The sequence below is a fragment of the Physeter macrocephalus genome, chromosome 20 (assembly GCF_002837175.3).
Source record: "Physeter macrocephalus isolate SW-GA chromosome 20, ASM283717v5, whole genome shotgun sequence".
Classification (NCBI taxonomy): domain Eukaryota; kingdom Metazoa; phylum Chordata; class Mammalia; order Artiodactyla; family Physeteridae; genus Physeter; species Physeter macrocephalus.
The window spans coordinates 91,143,565-91,153,485 of NC_041233.1; the positions used below are offsets into that span (position 1 = coordinate 91,143,565).

General features: G+C 49.5%; 1 protein-coding gene across 1 annotated transcript; it reads left to right on the forward strand.

Moving 5' to 3' along the window:
- Positions 1–1,562: 1,562 nt before the first annotated feature.
- On the forward strand, positions 1,563–8,596 carry ERLIN2 (ER lipid raft associated 2). The gene is made up of 6 exons (XM_028481551.1): positions 1,563–2,004; positions 2,483–2,604; positions 4,080–4,161; positions 5,233–5,279; positions 7,012–7,073; positions 8,036–8,596. Exons 1-6 carry the CDS (start codon positions 1,972–1,974, stop codon positions 8,329–8,331), a joined length of 642 nt encoding a protein of 213 aa, XP_028337352.1. The 5' UTR covers positions 1,563–1,971; the 3' UTR covers positions 8,332–8,596.
- Positions 8,597–9,921: the final 1,325 nt, after the last annotated feature.

Here is a 9,921-nt window from a genome sequence, read left to right on the forward strand (position 1 = left end):
GCAGCGCCCACTTGTGGGCTTAACATATAATGAAACATCTCAACACAAACCCACCCAGAGCAAACCCCCAGGAGATGGGGAGGGGGTTGGAAATGGGCCAGTTCCATGCCTGCAAAACCTACACTTTCCTTTTCCAGTGCCCTCAGTCTGTCCAGCACCACCAGCTTGCCATCTTCCCTGTGTAAACGCTTTCCAAGTACCGAAGGCTGTAATTAAGTGGACTCTCTTCTGCGAACACAGTAACTAAAGTGGCTGAATTAGAAATGCCCTAGTGCTGCGGGCCAGTGAAGGCTGCGGACTGGGAGACACAAGGTCTGGATGCTGGTTCTCGGCCACCGTGCTGCGGTCTGTTTTTACTGGGCACCTAAGGGCCCGGGATGCTGAGGAAGACGCAGTCCCCGCCCTCAGGGAACTTACAGTCTAGCGGGGAGACACTGACAAGCACAAGCCCCTGTGCGGAGCGGCACCAGTTACAAGGCAGTTAAACTCCCGACGTTAAGGAAGAGCAAAGCAGGCTTTCATCCACTGCTACCCTCGCACCTCACTGAACCTAGATTTTGTTCACTAAAATTGAGATAATTCCTTCTTAATCTACTTTACGGTGCTGTAGGGACCTCAAAGGCCAAAGCTCCTAGAAAAGCATAAAGGGCAATTCAAAGTAGAGACTGTTGATTAGCTACGTAACGGTGCTAATCTGCACATTTAAAGGATGTTTCATTCAGCGGTGCTACAGGAGAGCGGAACAGAGGGCTAGAAGGCTTGCAAGTCGCTTGGTCCCTGCTCCGAAAAAAAGCAAAACAAAACAAATAAACAAAAATACAGGCTTGACCTAACGTGGAGGGGAATCCGGAGCAAACTCCAAAGTCAAATCCTCGGAAAGTGACACGTCGGTCTGAGCACCCGCCGCCACTCGCCTCGTCCCTGGGGTCACTCTCCAGGCGCCCGCACCACCCCCACCCCGGAAATCCCAGACCGCCTTCCTGACCGCCCGGACCGAGTCGCGGGCGCCTCCTGGCGGCCACCCGCGGCCACCGCCCGCTCGGGGCGCGGGAGAGGCACTGGCGAACTAGGGAGAGAAGGGGCGTGGTCTTCTCGCGTGAACTAATGGCGTCATCGAAGCGACGGGCCCGGAAGGAAGTAGCGTGCGGAGAGGTGTGGCGGTTTCTGCGGTTGCACAGGGGTTCGGACGAGTACGGAGCGCCTGGAGGGACAGCCTGGTACGCGGCCCCCGCCCCTTAGTGCGCGCGCTTGGGCCTCTGTGAGGCTCCCGGCAGGAGCTGCTCGACGGTTCCCCCCGGCCCCCAGCACAGCATCCATTCTCCCTCGGGAGCGGGAAAGCAACCCCTTTCTGTCCCGTCCCTTCCCCGCGAGCCTCTAGGCGGGACGAAGCGGAGGATCTTGGAGCCTCCAGCCCCGACCCAGGGCTCCTGGGACTCGCGACCCTCTCTCAGAAGAGGGCAGGGAAGGAGCGCGAGGTGGGGCGGGGGTGACTTCGGGGAGGAAAGGGCTTTTGCAGATAGGACGCAGCTGCAGATCGGTAGCTGGAGGCCGCACGGTAAAATAAGCGCCTCGCAGGCGTCTGCGCCCGAGTTAAGTTAGACCCGGGAAGCAGAAATCCACGCGCTGGACGCGTGGGCCCCGGCGCGCCCGATTGGGAACCTCGCTGACAGTTACCATAGTTTTTCCAGATCATTCAGTGTTCAGTAAATGAGTCTCTGGATGCCAACTCTTTCGCGTCCTGGTGCCTGAATACAGTTGAACCCAGGAGCCCCAGAGTCTACCCAGCCTGGGGAACCCCCTTTCCTCTCTAACCATGGGCTTGGGGAACCTGTCAGGTGCAAAGTGCCAGTCAAGCATATGGGAGGGAGTGGGGCTTCAGTGCTGCTCAGAGACCTATATTGTCTAGCGCCAAAGGAATAACTGGGAAGGTGGATCAAAGGCCAGAGAATCCCGCCATGGAACTCGGCTCGCATGCTGTCTCTGTCGCTCCAGCCTCTGAAAGGAGTAAATAATGGTTTCCTTTGAAGTGGCAGGCAATTAGGACTGGGAGGCTCTGACCAGAATTACACAGCCACAACTGCCTGTCATCTGACGTCCTCTGTAATTTGGGCCAACGTACTGCAGCTGCCTCGTTTCCCTTTTACTAATATGAGTGGCTCCGGTGACAGCCCATTCGTGTTCACAGGAAGGCAAGGCTGTGTCCTGAACCCTGCCCAGTTGGCACTGGTTCTCCCTTGGACCACGGCTGTATCTGGAGCCACTGCCTCTTCGGGGAGGTGGAGAGTATAATTCCATAGTTAAGGAATGGTGGTGCCAGGTGAGAGCAAGGAGGAAGAGAGTTGTAGATCTAGCCTTGTGTTCATACTACTACAGGCTGGACGTGAGCCACTTTGCGGAGCTCAGCTTGGGGAGGTGCTCTCGCTGTCAGAGCTTTTCTTCCGCAAGTCGGAGTGCACACGTCTTGCTGTATCTTTTCCCCCAGGGTGAACGCTCACTGATGGCTCAGTTGGGAGCAGTTTTGGCTGTGGCTGCCAGTTTCTTGTGTGCATCTCTCTTCTCAGCTGTGCACAAGATAGAAGAGGGACATATTGGGGTGTATTACAGGTAAGGCGGCGACAGGGAGTAGCTTGCAACTTCCTGTTCAATGACTGGCTTTCCTAGTCAATGTTTAACAGATTCTGCTGACCAGTTGTGTTTATATTTTGTTGAATAGGGGAGTCTTTTAGATTGAGCTTTTGTGTCAGTGACCATGGGGAGGGGAATACACACACACGTAAATACATATATAAATGTAAATATAAAACCTAGTAGTCTGATGCCATGGATGATAATCGATAAACGTGTAGAGAGATTTAGAGAGAAAACCTAAAGGCAACCACGCTCCTTGAAGATCATCTCCGAAACATTGTTTTCTCCTGCTTCCCTCTCGGCGTCTTGGTGCCACAAGCTTACCTCTGACGAGTACCGGTTCTTGATGGCAACCTGAGGAGATGTAATGGGGACCTACTCTTTAAAATTAACATTTCAGGAAAAATGAAAGAGACCTACTCTTTAAAATTAACATTTCAGGAAAAATGAAAGAGCCTGCAGGTTGATTTGTATCCATCAAGGCAAGCTCTAGGATAGTGGTTCTTACAATAACCCATTATGTCACTTTATTTTTATTGCTCTTTTAAAAAAAAAAAAAGTGTATCTGTGACTTAAATAAAGCAAAAAAGCATTTAATATAAATCTTGGGTTGCTTTCCTTTGAGTAACCTCCATAACCAAGTTATTTGCTTTAAGTCTTTATGAACTCCTTCTTACATGTACCCCGTAATGCTTTTTCTCTGGATGCCAATAGCGAGTTCTAGTAGTCTGATTGGGTTCCCCTCTCCCTTTAATTATTTCTTCCCACCATCTGTTTCTATGTCCCCCAAAATGGCTTTTAATTTTATTACCATTTACATATAACTTGATTAGAAAAGTAACTGTACTGCCAAAAAAATATTTAGATGGTTTATCAAGTGTACTTAAAATTATTCTTTTTTTTTTTTTTTTTTTTTTTTTTTGCTTTACGCGGGCCTCTCCCCGCTGTGGCCTCTCCCGCCGCGGATCACAGACCCGTGTCCCCCGCATCGGCAGGCGGACTCTCAACCACTGCGCCACCAGGGAAGCCCTAAAATTATTCTTTTGGTTCTTTGTGTCACTGGACTCCAACACTAGTACCATTACTTGGTCACTATATTACCTGATTTAACTGCCCTTGTGGATCGCCACAAGCCCAACAGATACGACAAAACAGCTCTCCTCTCTTATCTCAGGTATAGCCAGGGATTCTGCTGTCTTTATTCCACTTTGTCTGTGTGCCCATTTTTCTCACTGCAAAAGCATGAATAGCGGTTTTAGGTTTTAGCATCAGGCTTCCTAGAATATTAGGGTCAAGCTGAGAGGAAGAAAGGGATCTGTGGGCATGGCTCTGGCACATGTCACTCTATATTAAATGTTTATGGGGCTGCAGAGAAAGTGGGCCCAAACAGTATTGATGTAACAGACACCCCTTTGCTAAACCAAGCCTGCCTCTCTCTCCCTCCTCTGCAGAGGCGGTGCCCTGCTGACTTCCACCAGCGGCCCTGGCTTCCATCTCATGCTCCCATTCATCACATCCTATAAGTCTGTGCAGGTATACTCGGCTTGTGGGGCAGGGTTGGACCTCTGCAGACTTGGGTGGTGATTAGTGCATGATTTGGAATGATTTAGCCGTTGGATGAGTAGATGAGTAGAATGCTTTTTCAGGGAATCACTTAAGAATAAGTCATATGTATAATATAAAGTATGAGGCTCCATGAGCCATTTACTTCTGGAGTTTTACTTGATTGTTGAAATAGCTGAACGGGGTCATTGCCTTGGCCCGTCATTCCCAGCTGGGAACTACGGCTTCACTTCAAGACAAAAGCAGAGAAGAATCTGTTCTGAATACACAGAAGGAAAAATAGGATGTTTGTGCATCTGTATGTTTTAAACCACAGGCTACCAAGATAGATGGAAATAAAACACGGGGGTAATTTTGCTGGTTCTTTTTTGAACTTCAGAGATGTGAACATAATTGGGAGGGGGGGCGAACTTGGAGAAGGGAAATGACATCTAAAATAGGTGTAGGATTAGTTATGACAGACCCAAAGCCAGGCTAAGTTAGACTAGTCATCTTTGAAGTATGTCCAGCTGAGAGGAATAAGAAGATTCAGAGAATGACTTTTAAACTAACCCAGGAAGGTATCCTGGGATACCTCATCAGCATTTGCCCTGTAGGTTTCTTCTGCCATTTACTGTGCTTGAGGGTTTTCAAAGTGCATTCGTGCACATTATCTCATTTGAGTCTCACAATAATCCTGAGAATGGGCCGAGCAGATTTTAGAGGCTATGAGGTTAAATAAAGAATCTGCTGTTTCCAGACTAGTAAATGGAAGTAAACACGGGTCTTAGGACTCGTAATCCAGGGTCTTTTTCACTAAACCGTCATTGCTCAGCTTGTTCATGGGGTGGTTCATTTACAGGGAAGCGGGGTGGGTACGTTTGCTTGGTTTAGTCTCACACTCTGTAAGCGAGGAGCATTCAGTGGGGGTATTCACATTTCACAGAGGCAAAGTTTAACCCAAATAAGTATTCAAGGCGAAGGCTGTTTGGGTTTCCCAAAAGAACTCACTTTGCTTGTCACTGCTCACCTTACAGCATCTTATGTCTCCCCTAATTCCAGACCACACTCCAGACAGATGAGGTGAAGAATGTACCTTGTGGGACAAGGTAAGGTGCCCAGAATAAAGCTGTGAAGCCCAAATAAGAGGCAAGGCCAGCTGGCTGGCTACAGTAAGAGACAGTGGAAAGGGACGTACCCCTTGGCGGTTCCACCAAGTTCTCTGCCCCCAAGCTCCCTATGTTCTGAGTTGAGTAGGTGGTGGAGTGCAGCAGAGAAAATCACAGAAGGGAGACAAGTTTGGAAGGACCTTGAATGCCATGATAAAGGCTTTTAGCACATAAATAACTTGCTAGGGGAAGATAACTTTAGCAGAACTAGCTATGGAGAATGTTGGAAAGGTGGTAGGGGGAGAACTCAGGGGCAGGAAATTCAAAGGGAAAACCAATACGGTGGTCCGGTTGAAAAGTCAGGAAGGTCTGAACAGGGACAGAGTAACAAAATAAACCACACCACAAGGAAACACTCGGACAAATACAGAATCGGGACATCCCACAGAATGACTGGCCCAGTTTCATCACAAAGTCGTTGTATTTGGAGGGGCATTGGGTCAAAAAGGAGACGTAAAGATCTAAGCAAACGTAATGGTGAACCTTGCTTAGAACTTGCTTCCAAAATAACAGCTATTAAAGACATTACAGAAACTGCGTTAGTCATTTTGGGCTGCCATAACAGAATACCACAGACTGGGTGGCTTAAACAACAGACATTTATTTTCTCACGGTTCTAGAAGCTCAAAGTCCAAGGTCAAGGTGGCAGCAAGGTTGGTTCCTGGCCTGCAAGTGGCTACTTTGCTGTGTTCTCACATGGCCTTTCCTCTATGCACGTGTGGAGAGAGGAAAAGATCTCTGGTGTCTTTTTCTTCTTTCCTTTACCAGTCCAGTCAGATCAGGGCCCCACCATTATAACCTCATTTAACCTTAATTACCCCTGGAAAGGCCCTGCTTCCAAATGCAGTCGGATTGGGGATTAGAGTTTCAGCATATGGATTTTGGAGAGCATACAATTCAGTCCATGACAGGAACTTCTGGGGAAATTTGGAGAAAGACTGGGTATTAGATGGTAAGGAATTATTGCTAATTTCCTTAGGTTTGGGAATGGTATTGTGACTCTGTAGGAGACTGTCATTATTCTTAGGTGATTGATGCTTGACAGGCGTTAAGGGCTAAGGTATCCCGACCGCCGCAGCTTGCTTTGAAATGTTCAGCAAAAAAAAAAAAAAAAAAGTAGATCAAACAATAGGTAAAATGTTAATAATTGTTAAATTTAGGTGCTGATATATGAGTGTTAGTTGTACTATTCTTTCAGCTTTTCTGTATGTTTGAAATTGTTTTCTAATGAATGTCAGGGGCGGGGAGGGCTGAACTAAAGTGATGGTGAAAACAAAGTGAGAAACAGTGACCATAAAACCCCACATTTTTAAGTTCTGAGAACTCCGTTACCTTCTTTAGTCTCTTCCTTTCGATTGATTGCTTTAATCAAAAGGCACTGCAGATTCAAAGGAGATGAACTACTCTTGTCTTACCGCCAAAGTTTCGTTTTTTTCTTCGCGGAGGTATTTTTAGGAGGTGTGATCTCTCGCGAGATTGCGTTCTCGCTAGCGGCTCGGAAGGACTCCTGCCTGGAGAGCCTCCTGCCTCTGACCTCTCACCGTTCCCCGCCCCCGCCCCGCATGAACTCTCCTCCTTTCCTGTCAAGTCACACACCTCCCGACACCCCCTAGGAGAGGCACCATATTCCAGAGCTTAGCCCTGACTGCTGTGTCCTTGCCTCTTCCGACAGCGGTGGCGTGATGATCTACTTCGACAGAATCGAGGTGGTGAACTTCCTGGTCCCACACGCAGGTGTGTGCTTGCCGTGCCCCTCCCCCAGCCCAGCCCCTCCCCCGCGGCCCACTCCCCCCGCCCCCCCACCCGCCCCACGCCTGCCCCGTGCCTGCTGCGGCAACCCCGGGAAGGGACAGACGCTGTGTCCGGCCCCTCCTCATCCGGAATCTCTCCTTCCTCCCAGTGTATGACATAGTGAAGAACTACACTGCCGACTATGACAAGGCGCTCATCTTCAACAAGATCCATCACGAGCTGAACCAGTTCTGCAGTGTCCACACGCTTCAGGAGGTCTACATCGAGCTCTTCGGTAAGGAAGCCTCTTGTGATGGTCACCTGCTCAAGCAGCCCTGCTTCCCACGCTGCCTACTTCTGAGTTGCCCACGGGGCGGGATGGGTACCAAAGGCCCGGAAGTGTCGAAGATCCAGTGCCCAGGAAGCGGGCGGTCACACAGGGGGGGCACTCCTGGGAAATGCTGATGCCGGTGGAAGAAGCTCCTGAGAGTGGTTGAGCGTTGGGCACAGGAGTAATAGTGGATGAGAGGACTCGCTCCTGCCCTGGATCAGAGGCCTGGGATGGAAATGTGTTCCCACTGTCCCTAAACATCGTTCTGTAATGAAGAGGGGTCAGTTCTAGAAGAACCTTAGAGATTACCCAGCATCCTCCTTTCAAGATAAGGGTACTAAGGCCCAAAGGGAGAAAGTGCCAGAGCTGGCTGGTAGCAGAGCTGAAGCTCAGACCTCCCTCCCCTGGCTTCTGGCTTCAAGCTTCACCCATGCCACCCTGGATGCAGGGCACCAGGACCGAGTGATGAGAACAGCAAGGGTCACGTGTAATTCTAGAAGTGGGACAAGGACCATCCCGCTCCCCCCGCCCCCACACCGGCCCCACGCCTGCCCCGTGCCTGCTGCGGCAACCCCGGGAAGGGACAGACGCTGTGTCCGGCCCCTCCTCATCCGGAATCTCTCCTTCCTCCCAGTGTATGACATAGTGAAGAACTACACTGCCGACTATGACAAGGCGCTCATCTTCAACAAGATCCATCACGAGCTGAACCAGTTCTGCAGTGTCCACACGCTTCAGGAGGTCTACATCGAGCTCTTCGGTAAGAAAGCCTCTTGTGATGATCACCTGCTCAAGCAGCCCTGCTTCCCACGCTGCCTACTTCTGAGTTGCCCACGGGGCGGGATGGGTACCAAAGGCCCGGAAGTGTCGAAGATCCAGTGCCCAGGAAGCGGGCGGTCACACAGGGGGGGCACTCCTGGGAAATGCTGATGCCGGTGGAAGAAGCTCCTGAGAGTGGTTGAGCGTTGGGCACAGGAGTAATAGTGGATGAGAGGACTCGCTCCTGCCCTGGATCAGAGGCCTGGGATGGAAATGTGTTCCCACTGTCCCTAAACATCGTTCTGTAATGAAGAGGGGTCAGTTCTAGAAGAACCTTAGAGATTACCCAGCATCCTCCTTTCAAGATAAGGGTACTAAGGCCCAAAGGGAGAAAGTGCCAGAGCTGGCTGGTAGCAGAGCTGAAGCTCAGACCTCCCTCCCCTGGCTTCTGGCTTCAAGCTTCACCCATGCCACCCTGGATGCAGGGCACCAGGACCGAGTGATGAGAACAGCAAGGGTCACGTGTAATTCTAGAAGTGGGACAAGGACCATAGCTACTTACGGCTCCTAGAACCTCGGTGGGTTTTGGTGGTTGTTGTTTTTACTCTATACCAGTAGAGAGGAATAGGGAAACGCTTAGAACGGAAAGGACCCACGTGGGACTTCCCTGGTGGCGCAGTGGTTAAGAATCCGCCTGCCAAGGCAGGGGACACGGGTTCGAGCCCTGGTCCGGGAAGATCCCACATGCTGCGGAGCAACTGAGCCTGTGCGCCACAACTACTGAGCCTGCGCTCTAGAGCCCGCGAGCCACAACTCCTGAGCCCACGTGCCACAACCACTGGGCGCACATGTGGCAACTGCTGAAGCCCGCGCGCCTAGAGCCCGTGCTCTGCAACAAGAGAAGCCACTGCAATGAGAAGCCCACACACCACAGCGAAGAGTAGCCCCCGCTCGCTGCAACTAGAGAAAGCCCACACGCAGCAACGAAGACCCAACGCAGCCAAAAATAAAATAAATAAATTTATTTTAAAAATAAAAGCAAATGAACTTTGCAATCAGTGGTACAGCCATTCTTGACATCAGGACTGGACAGTGATTTTTCCCAGGAATCTTCATTAAAAGGACCCTGAGTGAGAACATCCTGTAGAGTAGACAGAGGCGGAATCATTGGCGACACCAGTGGTCTTAATTAAGCAAACAGCCTTTGGCGCTGTGTTTCAGATTTGGGAAATCATCAGAAGCACTTTTGACTTTTCTGCAGAAGAAAATGAATCTAAATTCACTTTATAGGCTTTGGATTCTCTTGTGGGGTTTGGATTCAGTGTGCTGTTAAGAACAATTCAGTAAATCTGCTGTTGATTTTTTTTTAACCTCAAACTGATAGAATTTCATAAAATATCTTAGTTTTCTCTCTAGCCATTGTTTTAGAACTTGTGCCATTAAATGGACGTTTCAAAGCATTTGAAACAACAAAAGACAGAAGAGCTCTAATTTCCATGTAGAGAGAATTAAAATGTGAAATTGTTCTGCATTAGAGAACTTCTCACTATCTTGCAAATGAACTTGGCGGCCTAGTAAAGTAAAACTTGTACAGAGGAGCTAAGGAAGTGTGTTTGCTTTGAAATATCTTTCTTTTTAACATCATTCTTGCCAGCAAGCACTGTTGTGTTTAGAATCCATTTGCATCTGCAAAGGAGAAACTCTAGTCTCTAATCCTGTTCCTTGAAGTTGGAAAGTTTTTCTCTGGTCCCCTCCTCTCAG

Bases quoted from the DNA above. Each gene is read 5' to 3' on its own strand.
- ERLIN2 (XM_028481551.1), top strand. From the start codon at position 1,972: ATGCTGTCTCTGTCGCTCCAGCCTCTGAAAGGA. The intron at 2,605-4,079 runs GTAAGGCGGCGA...CCTCCTCTGCAG, and splicing joins CATATTGGGGTGTATTACAG to AGGCGGTGCCCTGCTGACTT. The intron at 7,074-8,035 runs GTGTGTGCTTGC...CCTTCCTCCCAG, and splicing joins CTTCCTGGTCCCACACGCAG to TGTATGACATAGTGAAGAAC.